The 22,318-nt window shown below is 60.7% G+C and overlaps 1 protein-coding gene across 1 annotated transcript in view; it reads left to right on the plus strand.

Annotated features, from left to right (window-relative positions):
* Positions 1-22,318, plus strand: part of FASN (fatty acid synthase) — a 41,062-nt gene that overhangs the window by 16,834 nt on the left and 1,910 nt on the right. Inside the window, exons 11-41 of the mRNA XM_078611029.1 lie at positions 438-532; positions 1,182-1,316; positions 1,813-2,016; positions 2,655-2,770; positions 3,154-3,335; positions 3,829-4,020; positions 4,559-4,639; positions 4,980-5,162; positions 5,889-6,068; positions 6,443-6,655; positions 7,559-7,899; positions 8,872-9,258; positions 9,899-10,072; positions 10,878-10,996; positions 11,190-11,341; positions 11,643-11,858; positions 12,481-12,631; positions 13,032-13,210; positions 14,424-14,543; positions 15,017-15,139; positions 15,417-15,640; positions 16,217-16,415; positions 16,852-17,003; positions 17,586-17,677; positions 18,520-18,671; positions 18,809-19,054; positions 19,452-19,631; positions 20,223-20,444; positions 20,664-20,890; positions 21,334-21,426; positions 21,943-22,194. Of these exons, the coding sequence (XP_078467155.1) occupies positions 438-532; positions 1,182-1,316; positions 1,813-2,016; positions 2,655-2,770; positions 3,154-3,335; positions 3,829-4,020; positions 4,559-4,639; positions 4,980-5,162; positions 5,889-6,068; positions 6,443-6,655; positions 7,559-7,899; positions 8,872-9,258; positions 9,899-10,072; positions 10,878-10,996; positions 11,190-11,341; positions 11,643-11,858; positions 12,481-12,631; positions 13,032-13,210; positions 14,424-14,543; positions 15,017-15,139; positions 15,417-15,640; positions 16,217-16,415; positions 16,852-17,003; positions 17,586-17,677; positions 18,520-18,671; positions 18,809-19,054; positions 19,452-19,631; positions 20,223-20,444; positions 20,664-20,890; positions 21,334-21,426; positions 21,943-22,194 (5,582 nt within the window). The remainder of the gene's footprint in view (positions 1-437; positions 533-1,181; positions 1,317-1,812; positions 2,017-2,654; positions 2,771-3,153; positions 3,336-3,828; positions 4,021-4,558; positions 4,640-4,979; positions 5,163-5,888; positions 6,069-6,442; positions 6,656-7,558; positions 7,900-8,871; positions 9,259-9,898; positions 10,073-10,877; positions 10,997-11,189; positions 11,342-11,642; positions 11,859-12,480; positions 12,632-13,031; positions 13,211-14,423; positions 14,544-15,016; positions 15,140-15,416; positions 15,641-16,216; positions 16,416-16,851; positions 17,004-17,585; positions 17,678-18,519; positions 18,672-18,808; positions 19,055-19,451; positions 19,632-20,222; positions 20,445-20,663; positions 20,891-21,333; positions 21,427-21,942; positions 22,195-22,318) is intronic.

Here is a 22,318-nt window from a genome sequence, read left to right on the forward strand (position 1 = left end):
GATTAGAGAACGAGTGTGTAGTGAGCGAGCGCGCGAGTGTGTATTGAGTGTGTGAGCGAGCGAATGAGTGTGTAGTGAGCGAGTGAGTGAACGAGCGTGTGTGAGCGAGCGAACGAGTGAGCAGTTGAGCGAGAGGGAGTAGTGAGCGAGCATGTGTGAGCGAGTGAGTGAACGAGCGTGTGTGAGCGAGCGAACGAGTGTGTAGTGAGCGAGTGAGTGAGCGAGTGTGTGTGTGTGAGCGAGCGAACGAGTGTGTCGTGAGCGAGTGAGTGAGCGAGCGTGTGTGAGCGAGCGAGCGAACGAGTGTGTGCGAGCGAGCGTGCAAGTGTGTCGTGAGCGAGTGAGTGAGCGAGTGTGTGTGAGCGAGCGAACGAGTGAGCAGTTGAGCGAGAGGGAGTAGTGAGTGAGCATGGCTGCCTCTGTGCCATTGCCCCCAGGCCTCACTTGGGCCGAGTGCAAGAAGCAGTGTCCGCCCGGCGTGGTGCCAGCCTGCCACAACTCCGAGGACACCGTCACCATCTCCGGCCCCAAGGTGCGGTGTGCACAAAAGAGACACGCACACACGCGCACCTTCACGCTGATATACACACACATACACTTATATACACACACATGCTGATAAACACACACACGCACACGTTCACGCTGATATACACACACATACACTGATAAACACACACACGCTGATATACACACACACGCGAGAACGCTCACACTTGTACTTACACACATAAAAGACAGAGATCCCCCGTTTAGCCTCAACAGAATGTTGGAGCAAGTGCTGTTAGCGAGTAGCACATATACACTGATTACACATGCACAGAGAGCACACGAGTGCAGCAGTTAGCGTACCGCGGTGTGAACCCTGCGACACAAGTTCGATTCTCGCTCACGACCATTAACAGTGGCGAAAGTTTCAACCCATTGTGGTCCACCCCCTATGGTGACTCAACCTTAAATGAGTACCCGGTGCGGTGTGAGTAGTAAATCATCAGTACCGGGGAGACAAAGGTGGCCGGGCGTGGTGTTGACCAAACCACCCCCTTGGCACGCCTTGCCGGCCTTCGCAAGCGCTACTCGCTCCCGGCACTTGCCCCCCAAACGCTCTGTTTAGGCTACATGAGGAACCTTTGTCTTTGCCTGGCTGGTTGTGCCGCCCCCCCCTGCCCACACCCCCCTAGGACGCGGTGGCCGAGTTTGTGAAGCAGCTGCAGGCGAAGGAGATCTTCGCCAAGGAGGTGCGCACGGCCGGCGTGGCCTTCCACTCTCACTACATGGCCTCCATCGCGCCCGTGCTGCTCGCCGCCCTGCAGAAGGTAACCCGCGCGCCGCTCCCACCTCGTCGCAGCCAGTCGTCATGCTGTCATGTTGTCGTCGTTATTCTCCTCGTTACGTTCATCCGTGAAGGCCTCAGGAGGGTCCTGCCAAGTAGTAGCGGGGGGGAGGGGGGGGGCGACGATTGCTGTGTAGATCCCACTTGAATCATTTGCGAGTAAACATTTTTTAAATTGGCAAAATCTTGGAACCATGACGCCGGCATCGCGGGATCTTTACCGTCCACTGTGAGGGAATCGGACGGCGCGTAGTATTCTATGGTTAATACTCCCGCAGTATTAACCAGGGCGGCCGCTGGTTTCGAGCCGTGGACCTCTGCAACGAGCGCTGATCGCGCCACCGCTACGCCGCGCGTCGCTCCCTGCACTCGACATCTAATCGGCCCACTGCTTCACCGCCTCACCACCCCCTCGCCGGCTCACCGGCTCGCCACCCCACCGGCTCACTGGCGCGTCCGCCGTGCCGCCGGGCCCGCAGGTGATCAAGCAGCCGCGCGAGCGCTCGGCGCGCTGGATCAGCACGTCCATCGGCGAGGAGAGCTGGGGCAGCCCTCTGGCAACGTACTCATCAGCCGAGTACCACGTCAACAACCTCGTGAGCCCCGTGCTCTTCCAGGAGGCGCTGCAGCACGTGCCGGTCGACGCCGCCGTCATCGAGATCGCGCCGCACGCCCTGCTGCAGGTGCGTGAGGGTGTGCGTGTTTTGTGTATGTGTGTATGCGAGGGTCAGCGTGTGTGTGAGGGTCGGGGAGCGGTAGTGCAGCGGTTAGCGCGCTGCGTTATGAACTCGGCGACCCGGGTTCGATTCCCGCTCATGGCCAACACCAGTGACGATTACCTGAACCGGTCCTGGGCCTCCCCTAGGTCGACTCGGCCTCAAATGAGTACCTGGTGTGGTGTGTAAACATCGCCACTGGGGAGACAAAGGTGGTCAGGCGTGGTGCTGGCCACCCACCCCCTCGTGTACCGTTCCGGCCTTCATAGGTGCTCGCTAACAGCACTTGCCCCTAAAGTCTGTTAAGGCTATACGGGGGGTCTTTGTGTGAGGGTCGGCATGTGTATGTGAGTGTCAGTGTGTGTGTAAGGGTCAGTGTGTATGTGAGGGTCGGGGTGTGTGTGAGTGTGTCAGTGTGTGTAAGGGTCAGTGTGTATGTGAGGGTCGGGGTGTGTGTGAGTGTGTCAGTGTGTGTAAGGGTCAGTGTGTATGTGAGGGTCGGGGTGTGAGTGTCAGTGTGTCAGTGTGTGTGTAAGGGTCAGTGTGTGTGTGCCATGCCACTCATGTGACATGCGTGCCGTGCCATGTGCCATCTCCCTCCCCAGGCGATCTTGAAGCGCAGCCTGAAGCCCACGTGTTCGTTCATTCCCCTGATGAAGCGCGACCAGAAGGACAACCTTCGCTTCTTCCTCAACAGTGTGGGGAAGCTCTACATCAGCGGGTACGGCTCGCTCCACACACACACACGCTGACCCTCACATACACGCGTGTCGTCACGCGACACCGGTTTCCTTAGCGCACGGACTCGCTGGACGCTTACGTCACGTGAACAATCCAAAATATCTGGAATGTTTCCGCGCGGGAATGTTACACTAAACAAAATGATAGCCCGACGAGGTGGCTTATGATGTGGAAATTTATAGCAGCCAAATACTCTAAAACGCATGATTCTAAATGGAGGGAAAAACCGGAGGCCCCGTAGAAATATCCGCACGATCACGGGGAGAGAAACACGCAATCTCCAAATACACCCATGACCTCCTGTATATCAGGCGAGGTAGTTAACATCTCGCCACCGTGGCGCACCGATGTTCCCCGCACCAGGGTGAACCCTGACCCCAACAAGCTGTACCAGGAAGAGGGGACCCAGTTCCCGGTGCAGGCCGGGACGCCGCTCATCTCGCCGCACGTCGTGTGGGACCACTCGCAGACGTGGGACGTGCCGCGCGCCGAGGACTTCCCCTCGGGCTCCGGCGGGGGCGGCGGTGCCGTCGTCTTCAACATCGGTGAGACGCTCGCGTAAATCATCGTCGTCATCGTCATCGCCTGCACCGCCATCGTCTGCACCACAATTGTCATAGTCGTCACCATCGTAATCATCAGCACCGTCATCATGGTGATTGCTGCATCATCAGCCATGGATTATCCACTCCTGTCCTGTGAAGCGACTATCTCACTCATCAGCATCATCAGCAGCATCGTCAACCGTGATCTATCCGCTACTGGATTAAGGCCTCCCCCATCCGTCGCCACACTTCACCGTTCCAACACAATCACTCGTCCACGCACATCATCCGCAGTAGCCAGGATCAATCTGCTGCCGGACGAGCGTGTCCGCAAGCCGTCGCCGTTCCTCCCGGTGCCGCAATCGTGTCTCACCGCGGAGCGCGAGACGGACCCCGACAAGAATAACGGCGACGGTTTTCTCACCTCGCCTCGGTGTCCCCGTAACTCGTGTTGCCGCCGCGCGTCTCCCCCCACCCCTGCCGCTCCCCGCAGACACCAGCCCCGAGTCCCCAGACAGCTACCTGCTGGGTCACTGCATCGACGGACGCGTGTTGTACCCTGCCACGGGCTACATGGTGCTGGCGTGGCGAGCGCTGCTGCGCCAGGCGGGGCTCTCCTCCGAGACGCTGCCCGTCGTGTTCGAGGACGTCACCATCCACCGCGCTACTATCCTGCCCAAGGCTGGTGAGCGTGTGCCCCTCCCTCATCACACCAGGGGTGCTGCGGTCGGTGGGGAGAGCGCTACAGAGAGAGCGCCCTTCAATCGAACGACGCGTCGGCAGCCCGGAGCGCGTCGTGGCTAACGTGAGCCGATGGTCCCGAAGGGGCAGCCGCGCCGAGCGCTGGGTGGGCGTGTCCGAATTTCACCCAATCGGAGGAGATGCAGAACCTTCGTCGGTGCCAACTCTCGGCGCGCACGTCCTAACGCAACCGCTCCACGCCTCCGATTAGCACGGTTGGCTATGTACGGTGTGGGAGAAGTTCAACGTGCACACGTAACCAGCCACCAGAGCACTCGGCGCTACACTACAACAAACCGGGATCCGTCGAGGGACAAAGCACAAGTGTGTGCAATATGAGAGATTCCCATTACTTTCCCAAAAATGCTCGACCGAGTCTGATGTTTGGTCAAGTCCATTAATGAGTGTGTCTGTGTGCATGCGTGTATGCACGTGTGTGTATGTGCGTGTGTGTCTGCGTGCGTACGTCCGACCCCGTGCAGGCTCCGTGCAGCTGGAGGTCCGCCTCATGCCGTCCTCAAACCGGTTCGAGGTGTCCGAGGGCGAGAACCTGGCTGTGAGCGGTACGGAATCATCCGCTCATCCAATCCATCCGCTCATCCATCCGCTCATCCATCCATCCGCTCATCCATCCATCCGCTCATCCATCCACCCGCTCATCCATCCACCCGCTCATCCATCCAGCCGCTCATCCATCCAGCCGCTCATCCATCCACCCGCTCATCCATCCACCCGCTCATCCATCCACCCGCTCATCCATCCACCCGCTCATCCATCCGCTCATCCATCCGCTCATCCATCCATTCTTTCACTCATTCGCCAACGGGGAACTGTCGTCTGGTTCCAACTCGACGGAGCCGAAGCGGATTCCTGCTCAAAACGTGACCCCCCCCCCGCCCCCAGGCAAGGTGTACATTCCGGAAGACACGGCGCTGGAGAACCTGCGGAGCCGCATCGCGGCCGTGCCGGACGCCAAGCCGGAATCGGAGCTGCCGCTGTCGGCCAGCGAGGTGTACAAGGAGCTGAGGCTCCGTGGGTACGACTACGGGCCCACCTTCCAGGGCATCCTGCAGGCCAACAACAGCGGTGAGGCTCGCGGCGCAGGGAGGCGGTGGTGGGGACGGCAGCGCTGCAAGGCCGAGAGCCTCGTCGTCGTTGTCGTCGGTCACACGGCGTCGCCTCTCGCGTGGCGTCGCTAAACGCGGAGCGTAGCCTCGCTAAGTCCGTAGCCTCGCCGCCCCATAGCTTCGTCACCACCCCGCGTAGCCTCCACCTCATGGCTACACCTAACCGTAGCCTCTCCGCATAATTACTCTTCTCATAGCAACACGATCCCATAGCATCACGGAATAAGACTTTAAAATGCCGATGGTGGGCCACGCATTGAAGAGCACACACACACCTGCTTCACATCTTTCACTACAAGGGGCCCCTGAAATACAAGTCACTGCACGTGGCGCAAAAATTGTTAAGCACAGCGTCATTTTTGCCACGAAGAAAATGATCCCCTCTCGTAACCGATTACAGTGATGGCCGTAGAAAAATGTATTGCTTTTATATATATTTAGCTGTTTCCTGCGGCCGCGGTCCCAATTAAGTGAAGTCGTGGACCGTGCCGGCCCCGTGGGGCCCACGGGCTTGCCAGCACCACCATGGCGTCTGCTCTCCATGCACGGCGCGCCCCTCCGCAAAGCTTCACCGCATCCTCCTCCTCTTCTCGCTCTCTCTTCGTGTCTCTTCGCTGTTGCCGCGCGGAGGATGCATTATCTCCCGACTCTGACCCGCTGCGCCCTCTCCCCCCCCTCCATCCAGGCTCGGAGGGACGGCTGGCGTGGGACGGCAACTGGGTGCCGTTCCTGGACGCGATGCTGCAGATGCTGGTGCTGGGCCTGCAGGGCCGCAGCCTGCGCTTGCCCACGCGCGTGCGCTCCGTCTTCATCGACCCCGAGGCGCACGCGGCACGCGCCGCGCAGGGCGGGGACGGACGCACGGGTACGCGCACGCGCGCACGTGTGGGCACAAAGACAAAGGTCCCCCGGGTAGCCTTGACCGGACTGTTGAGCCACAAAGAGCTTCTTAGCTCAATGAACGACCGACTGAAATGCTGATATACACGTCAGCATGGGCGTGCATGCAGACCTGGACACGTGATCACGTACACACACGGGGATATGCAGGCACGCACGCATGCATGTAAAAATGGGACACATGAACGAGGACAAAGATCGCCCCGAGTGAGCTACACAGGCTGTTGGGGAAAGTGCCGTTAGCGAGCACCTATGAAGACCGGCACGGCACACGAGGGGGTGAACAAAAACACTTTTTAAAAGTCCGTGTACAAATACACTGCACCTCTGTCCCGACAGCGGTGGAGGTGTCGGTGGACCGTGTGCTGGACCGGACAGTGGCCGGCGGCGTGGAGATCTCGGGGCTGCACGCCACGCAGGCCCCACGGCGCCAGCAGCAGCAGGCACCGCCAGTGCTGGAGGAGTTCCACTTCGTGCCCTACGACCAGCAGGACCTGCTTGCCGACGCCGGGCGCCACGCCTCGCTGCACGCCTACCAGCGCAGCTGCACTGGTGAGCCCGATTTGCGGGGTCCGTCGTGAGAGCCGCCACCCCACCACCGTCAACCGTCCGCTAGCGCCTGGATACAAACGCTGCTGTCTCAGCTCGATGAGCGCCATTGCCAGAGCCGGAACATACTCTTAGTTTTTTCGGTAAAGTCACGTAGGTAAACATTTTAATAAAAATTAATAAAAATAAAATAATATTTATTTTTATTATTTTTTTATTAATTTTTATTTCATTTTTTACCTACGTGACTTTACCGAAAAAGCTAAGAGTATGAATCCTTGCAGTCACGAAAGCTTCAAATCTAGGAAGAGAGCCGGAACAATTTGTCGATTACTGACGACAAATTCTAATTGACATCCAACCTCCCCTCCCGGAAGCCACGCCCGCCGTGATGCGACCGATAATGATGACGTCACCAAGCCTCGTACATCGGTCGACCAGTCAAACGGATAATCGGCTGATAATAGTTCTTTTCCCCTTTTATCTGGCAACTAAACTGACACCTTTTTTTACAAGGAGTCATGTTTGCATTGACCACAATACCTGCAGTCGGAATGCAAACAAAAAACACAACTCTGATAATGTATGCACTGTCCTTGAAATTGATTGGTCCACACCCGAGACAGCTTTCCTTAGAGCCTAGTCTCACACGGTGTTGGACCAGATGACGCCAAAAGGTGTCAGCTTTGTTGCCAGATAAAAGGGTAAAAAACAATTATCATATTTTCTTACTGGCAAATGAGGTTCCAAACGGATAATCGGCTCTTGCCATTAACCACGTAACCACATTTCCACACGGCAGCAAGCTCGGGCTGGCTGGCGTGGCTTGTGGCCGTCCGCTACACAGTATCAAAGCTGCTCTCCCCCCCCCCTTGCCACCCCCCGCTTTTCCGCTCGCACCCCCAGAGTGCCTCCGGGAGGTCATCGCCAAGTTCCGCAGCCACGGCATCAAGTTCCCCGTGTCCGGCCTTGACGACGCGGTCATCGGCTCGGGCGCGGACGCGGAGGTGCCGCCGCTCGACGCGGAGAAGGAGTCGGAGCGGGGCCTGCTGTCGGTGCTGCGCACGGTGCGCGACCTCTCGCACAACGGCAGCTTCCTGGGCGAGGTCACGGCCACCATGGCGCGCGAGCGGGGGCGGCTCTCCCACGACGCGCTGCTCTCCGCGCTGCTCGACGGCCCCGTGCTCAAGAACTGCCTGGACGTTGTGCTGGAGAACTCCACCAGCAAGAGGCTGAAAATCACCGAGGTGGGTTGGGTGGGGTGGGTTGGGTGGGTTGGGTGGGTTGGGTGGGTGGGTTGGGTGGGTTGAGTGGGTGGGTTGGGTGGGTGGGTTGGGTGGGTTGGTTGGGTGGGTGGGTTGGGTGGGTAGGTTGGGGTGGGTTGGGTGGGTTGGGTGGGTTGGGTTGGGTGGGTTGGGTTGGGTGGGTTGGGTGGGTGAGTTGGGTGGGTGGGGTGGGTTGGGTGGGTGGGTGGTTGTGTGTGCCGCGTGGACTGTGCCGGTTTGGGCGGTGATGAGGCCCGGTGGTCAGCGTGCTCGCCACTTGTTGCAGAGGTTCAGGGTTGGAATTGAGCTGCAAATATAATAACCAGAATAATGTTCCCTGCCATCTGATTCACTCACAGTGGGTGTTCAAGATCCCCTGACGTCATTCACGTGGTGGTGTCATTGGAAAATGACACTGCAAAATTACTCGATTGGGATTAAACACGCACAGTAGCAATCATTGCTCCCTGCTGGCGGTCGACTGCCCCAGGTCACTCTTGCAAATGAGGCTGATGTGGTGCGGGATGATCTGGAGCTGATTGGACTTGCCGATGACTGGTCCCAGCAGTGTGCTAGGGTCACCATAAAAATTTACCACTCATTTGAAATTCATCTTCTTGGTTCTTTCGGTAAAGTCACGTAGAAGGGAAAAAATAAAACATAAAATAATTCTCACAAAGTGACTTTACCGAAAGAACCAAGAAGATGAATCCCTGCAGTCACGAAAGCTTTAAATCGAAATTCATTTGAAATTATCCGTAAATTGCTAAATTGGCCAAAAAATAATTATCGCAAAATCGCCTCCTACCGGCAGACTGTGCCCATCTGCGACGCACAGCTAACCCGCGACAGCCCTTGGTCCCGTCGGAACGGCGCAAATACCAAACGCGCTACACGTCGATTTGTCGTCGTCACCGCCGCGATGTCCGCCGTGGTGTCCGCTTCCCCGCGCAGGTGCTGTCGGGCGAGGGCAAGCTGTATGCACGCGTCGTGCCGCTGCTCAACACGCACCCCATGGTGCAGCTCGACTACGTCGCCACCGACGCCGCCCCCGAAGCCCTCGCCGCCTCTAAGGAACAGCTGGACGAGATGGGGGTGACGACGGCGCAGTGGGACCCGGCGCAGTCCGGCTCGCCCGCGCCCGCCGCCGACCTGCTGGTCTGCGACCTGGCCGGCCGCTCGCTCGGCGCCGCCGCCGCCGATTCGCTCGGCAACATGGCCGGCGCGCTCAAGGAGGGCGGCTTCCTGCTGCTGCATGCCGTCTGCGCCGGAGCGCCGCTCGGCGACGCCGTGGGGCTGCTGACGGGGCGCATCCCCGACCAGTGCACGACGCTCACGCGGGTGAGCGCGCGGGCGGGGCTGCCGGCTGTACGTACGCACGTGCGTTGAACTTCTTGCGCGCCGTACGTAGCGGGTCGCTTGAAGGTGGACGCACGGTTGCCGCCCAGCGTTACCCCGCACGCATGGCCTACTCTTGATGATGGCGCGGGGGTCGTTAACGTCCGCCGCGAAGCAAACGTTGGGGTGTAACGCGCCCGCAGTATTCACCGGGGCGGTCGCTGGGCTCGAGCTGCTAATCTCTCTCCGCCGCGACGAGCGGGGAGCGCGCCGCCACTCGGCCGCCACTCGCAAGGCAGGAAGCATTTCAAACCCTTCGCTTAAACTATAAACCCGTTTTTTTTTTAATTTAATCAGCTAAGGCCCACTGAGCTACATAGCTCTTTACTCAGAAGCGACCTGGCTATCACAAATGATAGCCCAATCAAGCGGCTTTTCCTGTGAACATTTATAGCAGCCAAATAGTCCAATAAATTTGTGATTTCGATTCTAAATGTGGAGGGGAAAACCGGAGGACCCAGAGTAAAATCCACTTCAAATATATTGGGATCGAACCCACGGCCTCCTGTATACCAGGCGAAGCAGTTAGCGTCTCGCCTCCGTGGCCCCCTTGACCGTACTGCACCACCACGCCGGTCCGCAGGCGGAGTGGGAGGCGGCGCTGAAGGCCGCGAGCCTGACCCTCGTTTCCAAGAAGACCTCCTTCTTCGGCTCGGCCATCTTCCTCGCCCGCAAGACATCGGCCGGGAAGGCGGCAGCAGCGGCGCTGGCGCTGTCCGTGGACGACCTCGCCTACGGATGGGTGGAGCAGCTGAAGGTGCGACGCACCGCGGCGGTCTCAATCACGCACGCCGAGGCACCGGCGCGCACAGGTGCCCTGTGACCGGTGGTGGACGTTCCACGTTCCCGTGACGGGCGCGCGGTCTGAGCGTAGAACATCCACCGTTGACTTCCACCACAAAGCGGTGGTCGTTTTACAGACCGCGGTTGTGATGGCAGGCCGAGCCAACCGCCGGCCTAGGATTTTAACCCTCGAGCCCCCGCTCGCTCTGCCGCAGGACTGCGATGCAGAACAGTGGGCAGCGTGGCGATCTACCTGGTCAGAGCCAAGGCGTTGTTTGAATTTGAGCGGGACCCATTGGAACTTGTAGAGAGACATGACACCCTGAGACGTAGACAGAGATTGGTGGTGTAGATAGCAGCGAGGTAAGCGAGAGAGGGAGACCTGCAGACAGGGAAGCGATCGCACGTACGTTCGTCGCGACGTCACGGCGTTTTGTCAGGATCCTGGAGGCCCGGGGATGGAGGCCCAGCGTAGGATGCTGCATCGCGGTCCCCTTATTAATTAGTGATGACAAAATAAGTCCTCTGTGCGGGGCCCTCTTTTGTGTGAGGCATGGGGAAAGTTCGTGCCTCTTGCACCCCTGCCCCGTGACCTGGGCGGCCCTGACATCTGTACGTGGCCCCCCAGCACACGCCGACTTGTTTTTCAGTGAAGAACTCTGGCATGGACGCCTGCGAGACTACTGAACACTAGACGGTGGACGTGGTTGGCGGAGTGCTGACACGTGTGTGTGCGTGCGTGTCTCTGCGTGTGTGTGTGTGGGCTGCGCTGGGAGCAGGACGAGCTGCTGGCGGAGTCGGAGGTGCCCGTGTTCCTCACGTCCACTGCCTGCGCTCACTCTGGCATCGTGGGGATGGTGAACTGCCTGCGCCAAGAACCCGGCGGCCAGCGCATCAGGTGTGTGTGCGCGCGTGTGCGTCCGTGCCAAAATGTCAGACATCGTGTCGAACAGCGTGCAGTACGATCAGAAAACACGTCGGAGAGCTGTACAGCCCAACTGCGAACAACCTGCGTAGTGGCAGCAGCTTCCCAGCGGTCATGGGAACGTGGTACCAGCGTGACGGTCGCGCCTCTCTCCTCTCTCTCGCAGGTCTCTGTTCGTCAGCAACCTGGAGGCCGGCTCTAAATCGCCGAGTCTGCCCTCGTCCTCCATCCCGGCAGCGCTCACTCAGAAGGACTTGGTGATGAACGTGTGGCGCGACGGCGTCTGGGGCTCCTTCCGGCACCAGCTGATTCCAGCCGGTAACCACCGACGAAGACGCCGCCTGTGCCCATAAGCCCCCCCCCCCCCCCCATCACTCGCCCCCCCCTCTAAACCCAGAACAGACTCCAGTAATATTTGTTTAACAAACCAGACTATGCTGACGAGGTCCGAGCTGGTCCGGAGTACATTGCACGAGTCGATCGTGTGCTAGCCGAGCGTTCCGGATCATCCGTCTAGAACGTTCGGTCGCGTGCTCGTCTGACGTTCGGGGGCTTCCCCCTGCGCCCGTGCGCGCCGCCTGACGTCGGCGGCTCTCGCGTGCGGTTCGTGTCATCGCAGGCGGCGCCAGCGGGGCCTCGGTGGCGACGGAGTACGCGTACGTGAACGTGCTGACCCGCGGGGACCTCTCCTCGCTCGCCTGGATCGCGTCGCCGCTGCGCCACTTCCGCAGCAGCAGCTCCAGCATGGTGCAGCTGTGCCGCGTCTACTACGCCTCGCTCAATTTCCGCGACATCATGCTGGCCACCGGCAAGCTGCCGCCCGACGCCATCCCCGGTGAGAGAGCGCCGCGCCGTGCCGCGCGAGGTGGAGCGTGCCGGCGTCTGGCTACGGCAGGAGAGGTGGAGCGCGCTGGCGCTTGGCTGGCGCTTGGCCGGCGCCGGCAGCGACTTGGGCGTGGGTAGGCATTTGCCCGATCTGTTTGAATCGACGCGTCGCGGCTGCGTCGCGGGTCGGTACATTCCCTCGAGCGTTGATGGGGAGTGCCTGTCATCGGATCACCCGCAGTGCGCGCCCGGACCCATCGGCTAAGCCACGTGGTAAAGCCTGCGCAGTGCTCGCGTGGGCACCCACCGTGCACGAACACGTTGTCGTGGGGGATGGAGGGGCTGCGCGCTGGGCGAAACACAATTGCTGCCGATGCCCCCCCACCTTCACCAAACCCGCAATGATCGGTGCGGTGAAGCACGCTCAAACAATCCCGATGACGTGACCTATCCACTGCTGCGTGAATTCCTCCCCACGCCGTCGCTTGCGCACGCGAGCCGATCCCCCTGCTCTCATCTCCGCGTCACCCAGGGGCACTACGCAAGCGCTCACGGCCCGGACAACTCGCCTGCTCCGTCGCTTGACATCGTCGCTCCTCCCCACCCGCCACCCACCCCCTCGCTGTGCCCAGGTGACCTCTCCCTGCAGCACTGCATGCTGGGTATGGAGTTCTCGGGTCGCGACCCCCAGGGCAAGCGGGTGATGGGGCTGCTGCCTGCGCGAGGCCTGGCCACCGTGGTGGATGCCGACAAGCGCTTCCTCTGGGACGTGCCCAAGACCTGGTGCGTACGCAAGCGTGCGTGCGTGTGGAAGTGTGTGGAAGTGTGTGGAAGTGTGCGTGTGTGTGTTTGTGCGAGACAAAGGCGGCCGGGCGTGGTGCCGGCCACGCACCCCCTCGCGTGCCGTGCCGGGCTTCACAGGTGCTACTCGCTAACACCACTTGCCCCAACAGTCTGTTAAGGCTATACGGGGGATCTTTGTTTTTTGGTAACTGCACGTAAATACATTTTTGCATTTATTTCATCAGCGCGGTTAATCCTCCACCCGGACGATCTCCCCAAGGGCAATCGCGAGTCGGCCGTGGTTAAACGTTGCCAATTGTGGACGCGGGAACATTTTGCTGCCGTGAAGCCGACGCTGCCTCTAACCACCCTCCCGCACCCACCCGCGCTCGCGTCGCAGGAGCCTGGAGCAGGCCTCGTCCGTGCCGGTGGTGTACGCCACGGCGATCTATGCGCTGCTGGTGCGCGGGCGCATGCGGCGCGGGGAGAGCGTGCTCATCCACTCGGGCTCCGGGGGCGTCGGCCAGGCGGCCATCGCCATCGCGCTCAGCATGGGCTGCACCGTCTACACCACCGTCGGTGAGGCCGGCTCGCTCGCTCGCTCACTCGCTCACTCGCTCGCTCACTCGCCTGTTGGTTCGCCCGCCCGCCCGCGCTCCAGCTCAACCGCCTGCATCGCTAGCTGGCGCTCGCGCAAACAGAATGTTTTATCTTCTTGGTTCTTTCGGTAAAGTCACGTAGAAGGGAAATAATTAAATAATAAAAAACATACTAACATACAATTCTCACGACGTTTCGGCCACAACGCAAGCAGCTGTCCTCAGGTGAAGAACAGGTCTGTCGGAAAGATTCAGACGCTGTCTTTCCGACAGACCTGTTCTTCACCTGAGGACGGCTGCTTGCGTTGTGGCCGAAACGTCGTGAGAATTGTATTTTATGTTTTATTTTTATTATTTTATTATTTCCCTTCTACGTGACTTTACCGAAAGAACCAAGAAGATGAATCCCTGCAGTCACGAAAGCTTTAAATCGAAATTTAGAATATTTAATTTTATAGAATCCGAATCTTTAGTTACACTGCAGGAGCTATAAAGCTCTTTTTCACAGAGGATCCTTATGGCGGTACCCCGGGGTACGAAATAATATAAAATGGCCGTGGAAATTATATATTTTTATTTCTGGGCCACTAATTTTTCCAGGGGTGCCCTTAACTCCGCGACTGGTGGTGCTACTCCGCGATGTCGAAACGCGGCGAGGACGATTGCGATGAAACCCTGAACGCTCGCAGTACGCACCGTGGTGGTGCATCGTGTACAGCTCGTCGACCATCAGCAGACTAAACTTGACTGCATCACGGACATCGTGCGAGAGCCGGGGTACTATGGTGTTGCGTCGGTGGGAATCTCTCAGGGCCAGCCGGCGCTGTCAGTCACGTTCATTAAACTTAAGCAGGGCGAGCTGTCCAGCAGGTGCAAAGAAGCCGGACTGAGAACGCCCGTCTAGAATCTGCACCAACGAGTGGGAAAAGAGAGAGAGAGAGAGCTTGGACTGAACTCTGAAGGGTAGATTCAACAGCCAGGTCACATGAGCAGATGGGACGATGATAAAACATTATTATATTAAAAACACATGTGACACACGTAAAATGTGAAACGGGAGAACACTGCCGTATGAAGTGGAAGGAGCTGCCCCCGTGGTAATTGCCACCGGACGACCGCGGTGCATCACAGACGACGGAATCAGTGAACTTGTCTGGACACGTGTCGCGCGTGTTGTGTGTGTGCGTGCAAAGGCTCGGCGGAGAAGCGCGCCTACCTGCAGAAAACCTTCCCCCAGCTGAAGAACGAGGCCTTCGCAAACTCCCGCGACACCACGTTCGAGCAGCACGTCCTCAAGGCAACCAATGGCAAAGGTGACGTCCACACCACAACCAACACCAACACCACCACTACCACCAACACCACCAATAATTGGTGGTGATGTCACCACAGTGTTTGTGCCAGGCTAGGTGCACTTTGAGGCCACTTGAAGTGTGGAAGGCTTGCTGGAGGTCACGGGACAGACTCTAGTGCTGTGGCTTGACCGATTGACATGGCTGACAGAAGCACAATCTGCGCTCCCTACTGTGCCAACTACTGTGCCAACATCACCAACGCCACCACCAACACAGCCATAAGCAGCAGCTGCAGAACCATCAACGCAAACACCACCAATGTCTGCAGCACCAACAGAGTCAATGTCACCATCCCTCTGCTTGCAACTGTTGTGTCCGCGCACCCGTACGTTTATGCGTGTCCAGTGCCGGTGTGTACGCTGTACGTGTGCCTATGCGTGCGTGTTCCCAATGGATGTTCGCCATTAAACGTGTGCGTGCGTGTGTGGCAGGAGTGGACCTCGTGCTCAACTCCCTGGCCGAGGAGAAGCTGCAGGCCAGCCTGCGCTGCCTCGCGCGGCACGGGCGCTTCCTGGAGATCGGCAAATACGACCTCTCCAACAACTCCCCGCTCGGTGCGTTGGCGCCCGCCTCACTCGCGGTCTCGCGGCTCCCCGCGCGGCGTTCGTTTTGTTGACGGAATTATCGACGGGTGACGAGCGTGACGATGACTACGGACGCTGCCCAGTCGACACCACCGAAGTGCGACTCGCCTATGCTCGCTCGCTCGCTTAAATTCGGACGGATCACGCGAAGTGCCGCGGGGCGACCCCTAACCCCCGGCCCGCTTTGTCTCCCCCCGTGCCGTCGCCCTCCCCCCCCCCCACCACTGCCCACACACCGGCGGAGCAGGCATGGCACTGTTCCTGAAGAACGTGGCGTTCCACGGCATCCTGCTGGACGCGCTCTTCGAGGAGGGCAACCGCGAGTGGGAGGAGGTGGCGGCGCTGCTGCGCGACGGGATCGCGCGCGGCACCGTCAAGCCGCTGCGCACCACCGTGTTCCTGCGCCAGCAAGTGGAGGACGCCTTCCGCTTCATGGCGCAGGGCAAGCACATCGGCAAGGTGGTCGTGCAGGTGAGGTGGCCTGCGGGACAATCGCCGCCGGACGGAGGCCTTTTCCCCCCCCTTCCTCACCCCGAGCGCCGTCGCCGCTTCTCGCGGTCTCGCGACGGCCCGCCCGCTGCGCGCGAAGCCGATTTCATCGCTCCGTCTCCGCGCGTGACGTCCTCCTTTGGCTGCCGCTCGGTCAGGAGTCTCCACCGCCGGGCCTCTCGTCGCTTCTCGCGACGACGTGCCCTTGCCCGAGCTCGCTCGGGTGGTGATTAGCGCCGGTCGAGGCTAATGTACGTACGTTGAACTCTTTTGTACCGTACGCAGCCGACCGTACTAATCAGAGGTGCGGGGGAAAGGCAACAAACTAAACACAAAAAGCGTTGCTAATGACGCAGTGGCAGCCCGAGAGGGCGCCCGCGATGGAATCGCCGCGTGTGCAGGTGCCAGGTGGATTGTCGTATCACAGCCGTCCCATTCCGTCTCGTTCGGATTGGTTCCCGTTTACTCGTCGGCTGGGTTTGACCGACCCGACCGGTGAACCTCACTTCCTGCCGACTTACTCGGGGCCCTCGTTCCCCCCCCCCCCCGACCCGCCAGGTTCTCCCAGAGGAGCTCAAGGGCGCCTCACCAGCGCCGCTGCTGGCTGTGCCGGCGCTCGCTCGTTCCATGTGCCCGCCGGGCAAAACGTACGTCATCACGGGCGGCCTGGGAGGCTTCGGCCTGGAGCTGGCGCAGTTCCTGGTGGAGAGGGGAGCGCGCAACATCGTGCTCACCTCGCGCTCCGGCATCCGCAACGGTGAGCGTGCCGTTCCGCCCGCGCAGACAGAACTCCAACCTTTCGGGGTTCCCCTCCGCACACAGTTTTGTATGTGTGTGTGTGCATGTATATGTGTGTGGGTGTGTGCGTGCGTGCGGCATGCGTGGAGTTTGTGTTGCGTGTATGTGTGTGCTCGTGTGTGCAGTAAGCCTTGTATAACCGTAACTGCCTGTGTGTGCATGCGCGCGAGTTAAATTGCCGCTCAAATCAGTGACAAAAATCTCAGCAAGTACTGGGCTTCCCCTAGGTCAACTGAGCCTAGGAAAGGCTTGTAAATAGCACTGAGGAGACAAAGGCGGTCGGGCGCGGTGCCGGTCACCCACCCCCTTCGTGCGCTGCACCGGCCTTACCAGGCACTTGTCCCAGCGGCGGTGTGTCAAGGCTCCACCGGGGTGATCTTTGCCGGCGTGTGCAGGCTACCAGGCACGGCGCGTGCGCGAGTGGCGCGAGATGGGGATCAGCGTGACCGTGTCGACGCGCGACATCAGCAGCGAGGCCGACGCCGCCGGCCTCGTCAAGGAGGCCGCCGCGTTGGGTCCCATCGGCGGCATCTTCCACCTCGCCATGGTGAGTGGGCGCAGGCGAGGGGCTCTTCTGCCTCACGAGGAGGAGGGGTAGAGAGGCGACGGAACAGGGCGGGGAGAGGGGTTCACGAGCCCGCGTCCTGGACCGCCGCTCCTGGACGCGTCGCAGCTCGGCGGGGTGTGGACTTTCGCGAATCTGTACGCGACCCACTGACCCTCGCCTCTGCCGCGTTTTTATCAAAATTTCCGAGCAACGAGAGCTTAACTGGAGCCTGACCGTTGTCCGACAACAACAACATGATGGCTCGCACTCCTTTTTCTCACGAGCGTGAGAAAATTAGAAACCCCGCGTTCTTGTCGTTGCCCGGACGAAAATATTCCCCCTCGAGTGGCCCGATTAGTACCGCCAAGAGGCGGTCGTAGGCCTCGTGCGGTCCGTGGAGGAACATGACCGGCGGCGAGCCTCGGGCATTCCGCCTCTGCTTTTGTAAACGACGCGGACGTCGAACCGGGGGGGGCGGGGGGGGGGGCCCGGACCCTCGCGGCGGCAACCATCCGGATTGACGCCGCCGCCACTCTTGACGGACGGCCGCTGTCATCGTGTCCCTCCCCCGGCGTGCGATAGGTGCTGAAGGACGGCATGCTGGAGAACCTGGACGCCGGCATGTTCAAGGACGTTAACAAGCCCAAGTTCCACGGCACCATCTACCTGGACAGGTGGGAAGCTTCGCGTGCGTGCGCCCTTTGTGTGCGTGCGTCTGTGAGTTAGCGCACCGCTGTCCGAACCCAGTGACCCAGAGTGCGATGCCCGCACGCGTCCAACGTCACCGATTAATTCACGAACTGGTGTTGGGTCTCCTCACGGTCAACTCAGCCTCCAATGAGTACCCAGCACTGGCAGGACAGAAGCGGCCGGGCGCGATCCGAGCCACACCACCCTCAACGTGTGCCGTGTTGGCCTCCATCGAACAGCGCTCGTCTCAACAGTCTGTTGAGGCTACACGGGGGGATCTTTGTCTTGGTGCCCAAGCGGCCTGCGTCCGAACCACCCGCAAAGCGCCCGGCCTCGCTGGAGCGGCTCCCGGGTCCGGCCACAGCGCCTGCGCGCGTGAACACCGCGCACAGACGGGGTGGCTACAGGGCTCGCGGGGACACGCACGTGGCGGGGCAGCGGAGGGCAGTGCAGCAGAATCCATTGTTGCGCTGTACTTCTGCGCTTCCAACTCCACGTTGCCAACCCCCACGGTGCCCAGCGAGGAGACGTTTGGTAAAATAACCGCCACGGCCCCGCACGGCGTGGGGACGGGCCCTCGTCCTTCCAGCAGCGGATTGACACACAGGGGCTGCGCTTCACACGCCCGTTGCGCAAACGAGGGCGACACCAAAACTCAAAATCTCCCCGCGGTAGAGCAGGCTGTAACCCTCTCTGTGCGTGAACAAAGCAAACCTTCCTCCTGCTCGCTCCGCTGCTACGACTCCCGCCGAGTGACTCACCCCTCCATTCCGCGTCGCTTTAACCGACCGGCTGGTGTGCCCACCCCCTCCTCCCTCTCCCACAGGGTGACACGCGCGAACTGCCCCGAGCTCGACTGGTTCGTGGTTTTCTCTTCGGTGAGCAGTGGCCGCGGCAACGCCGGGCAGAGCAACTACGGCTTTGCCAACTCCGCGATGGAGCGCATTTGCGAGAAGAGGAGGCACGACGGCTTCCCCGGTAACGCCCCGCCGCGACGCCCTCCGCACCGCCGCGACGCGTGCCGCACCGCCCACCCTACCCCGTCCACACAACCGCCCCTCACGCCACCGTGACCGCCGCCTCCCTCCCTCCTCTCCCCCGGTTGGTGGTACCAGGCCTGGCGGTGCAGTGGGGCGCCATCGGCGACGTGGGCGTGGTGCTCGAGTCGATGGGGGACAACGAGACGGTGATCGGCGGCACGCTGCCCCAGCGCATCGGCTCCTGCCTCGACACGCTCGACCGCTTCCTGTCGCAGGGCCACCCCGTGCTCTCCAGCTTCGTGCTGGCCGAGCGGTCCACCGCGGCCCGGGCCGACCAGGCCGACAAGAAGGACCTGGTGGAGGCCGTGGCCCACATCCTGGGTGAGATGGATGAGCTGCGGCGTGCGCGGTGCTCGGAATGTAAATGTGTCCGCGACATGTGCAGGTTTTACACGTTCGCTGTTCCGGGGAAGTGCCGGCTGCGGCGTACCGGCTTACACCGGGTGTCTGCGTTAGTGGGATTTCGCCGACACCTAGTGGCGAACGCCGGCATACCATTGTTCTGGCCGTCATTGGCGCCGCTGATTGACGCGGCAGCAAACGAACCCGTGGCTCCGTCGGTTAACGGCGCTCGTTTCGGCGCGGGCGTGCGGGGAGGTCGCCGCCACCCACTCGGCGGCGCACGGCGGCCCACGGCGGCCCTCTTTCTGGCCGTTAGCGTCGTCGACGGCCGTCGCGAGCTGACGCGCGGGGCGTTCGGTCCGCGTGCTCCGCTCAGGCGTGCGGGACGTGAGCAGCATCAACCCCGAGTCGTCGCTCGCCGACCTGGGCCTCGACTCGCTGATGGGCGTCGAGGTGCGGCAGACGCTGGAGCGCGACTACGACCTCGTGCTGTCCATGCGCGACATCCGGCAGCTCACCGTCACCAAGCTACGCGAGCTCTCCGCCTCCAACACCGGTGAGGGGCGCGCGCACAACGCAGACAAGCAGCTCGCCACGGCTCTGCGGGCAACTCCGCTCGCCACCTGCTCTGGTGCTTCCAGGATTGTGCGCTCGTTGAGTAGGTAGCCGCTGTCCTGTGAAATCCGGCTGCAAAATGTCCGAGCAGTTCTCACCTCGGCTGGTGTTGTGAGCCATTCTTTTGCCATGATGTCCCAGTTTCTTTGTGCTTCAGGTGACATCATCAACCAAAATTCCTCCCTCCGCCCCATTTAGCAAGTGCTTCTAGCGAGTAGCAGCACCCTCGAAGACCAGCCCTGCCCACGACGGGGTGGGTGGCTAGCACCGCACCTGGCCGCCTTTGTTTCCCAAGTGTTGATATTTACACACCCTATTTAAGGCTGGGTCGACCAAGGGGAAGGCCCAGGAAGAGTTGAGATAATCATCACTGTTGGCCGTGGCCGGGTTCATAGTGCAGCACGCTAACCGTTACACGATCACGGCCCTAACGCCCACGCACGCACTTTGAACCGTGACTCATCCGGCGCGACCGCACGGCAACGGGCCACATTAATCGGCGATTCTCTCCATCGCTGTGGCGTGTTGGCAGCGCTGGCGGAGCCCCGCCCGGTATCGCCGGACCAGCTGGAGGTGACCCTCCCCGAGTTGGTGGTGCCGCGCCTGGGCGCGACGCTCGAGCGCATCAACGACGTCGCGGACGGCGCCGCGCCGCCGCTCTTCCTCGTGCACCCCATCGAGGGCACGCCGATCGCCTTCAAGCGGCTCGCCTCCAAGCTGCCCGTGCCTTGCTACGGCCTGCAGTGCACAGAGGGTGAGGGCTCCGGCGCGACCCGCCGGCCGCTTCCCACGTAGATCCCCCCACGTAGTCCTGTTGAGACCGTCGGGGAAGTGCCGTTAGGGAGCACCGACCGAGAACGAGCGAGACGGCAAGACGGTCACCAGCGTGGCCCTTGCGGTCTATAAATCCGCTCGTGCGTGTCCGTCCGTAATTTTCCGTTGCCTCCTTCCCTCGCTCGCTCGCTTGCTCCAGAGGCGCCCCTGGACAGCATCAGCAGCCTGGCGACGTTCTACCTGGAGCACGTGCGCAGGGTGCAGCCCACGGGGCCGTACCGCCTGGCCGGATACTCGTTCGGCGCGTGCGTGGCCTTCGAGATGAGCCTGCAGCTGCAGTCGGCAGCCACCGGCAAGAAGGGGCCGAGCGGTAACACGCTCCTGCTGCTGGACGGCTCGCACAACTACGTGGCTGCGCACACGCAGGTGAAAGCTCGCCGCCCCCTCGCGCGTTTGTTTCACGATCGGTTAAAATGTTTTTGTTTCATCGAGGCTAGAACTCAGAGGCAAGGGAATTCGCAAAATTGACCGACCTGGGTCACCGATATGAGAATCGAAAAGATGAAAAAACAGTACAGCAACAAAGACAATATAAATCAACCCCCCCCCCCCCCCCTTTACAGCCACGCCCACTCAACCACTAGCACCGCCCACGAAAGTAGCCCCGACCACTACAGAAACTACACCCACTGCCCAGGTAGCCCCACCATCCGCAGACGGGCGGGGAGGGGGAGACTCACCGGGATCGTCCCGCCGGCCACATCGGGACGTTTGGTGTCTTGTGAATGCCGCGTGTGCGACGCTGCGTTCTTCCCCAATTCATGTTGCTCTGTCTTGTCCGGTCCGCTCCACCCTCCTCGCGGCGGCAGGGATACAAGGCCAAGCTGAGAGACGTCGCTGCGGAAGAGTCGGAATCGATGTGCGCGTTCGTGCAGCAGTTCGTGGCCGTCGAGCGGCAGAAGGTGACTCCATGCACCGAGCACATTGCACGTCGCTCTCCCTTGCGTTTTACAAGAACAGATATTACATTTTTTACTTCTTTTACCAGGTAAGTCCCACCTGTCCCGACAAAGTGGTTCCTATTTTATCGACCTTTGAGGGAGGGACGATAGGCTTAGTCGAACACGAACCAGGATTTGAACTCTACCCCAAGAGGTGTAGGCATCCCTCCCTCATCTGCACGCTGTGGAGAATATAAGTAACACAAACAACTCGTCCCCCTTCACGTTTCTGGTAATCGGCACAAAAATGATTATTTACAGTCCCATTTAGCCCCACCGTCTGCTTGGAGCGCACAACCTCGGCAGCATAGGTTCGGCGCAAACGAACCTTGCACCGGTTTCAACGTTCCGTGTCTCATCGGCCGTCAGGGTCCACCACGAGAGTTTAACGTGACGATCCATCGGTCGCATCGCGCACGCGCGCGGGCGAGAGGGAGGTGCCCTCTCGCAAGTGAACAGCGGCCTCTGTGTCACCAGACGTTCGAGACGCTGCTGGCGCTGCCCTCGCTGGACGCGCGCGCCGGGGCGGTGTGCGACATCATCCTGGCGCGGCACCCCGGCCTGGAGCGCACCGACCTCTCCTTCTCGGCGAGCTCCTTCTACAGGAAGCTGCACGCCGCCGACAAGTACCAGCCGATGAGGAAGCTGGTCTCGGACGTCACGTTGCTGCGCGCCGAGGCCGGGAGTCCCACGGGGGACGGCCTCGGGGAAGACTACAACCTCAGCCAGGTGGCGCGCTCGCCCATTCTCGGCACGCGACGGGGGGCACGCGACATGTTCGTGTGACGCGACGTCACGTCTCGAGGTCACGTTATTGGGGAGCGGCCGGGGTTAACGCGCGTGTGTTGCGTGT

The sequence above is a fragment of the Lampetra planeri genome, chromosome 35, assembly GCF_965212315.1.
Source record: "Lampetra planeri chromosome 35, kcLamPlan1.2.h2, whole genome shotgun sequence".
In the NCBI taxonomy this organism is placed as follows: domain Eukaryota; kingdom Metazoa; phylum Chordata; class Hyperoartia; order Petromyzontiformes; family Petromyzontidae; genus Lampetra; species Lampetra planeri.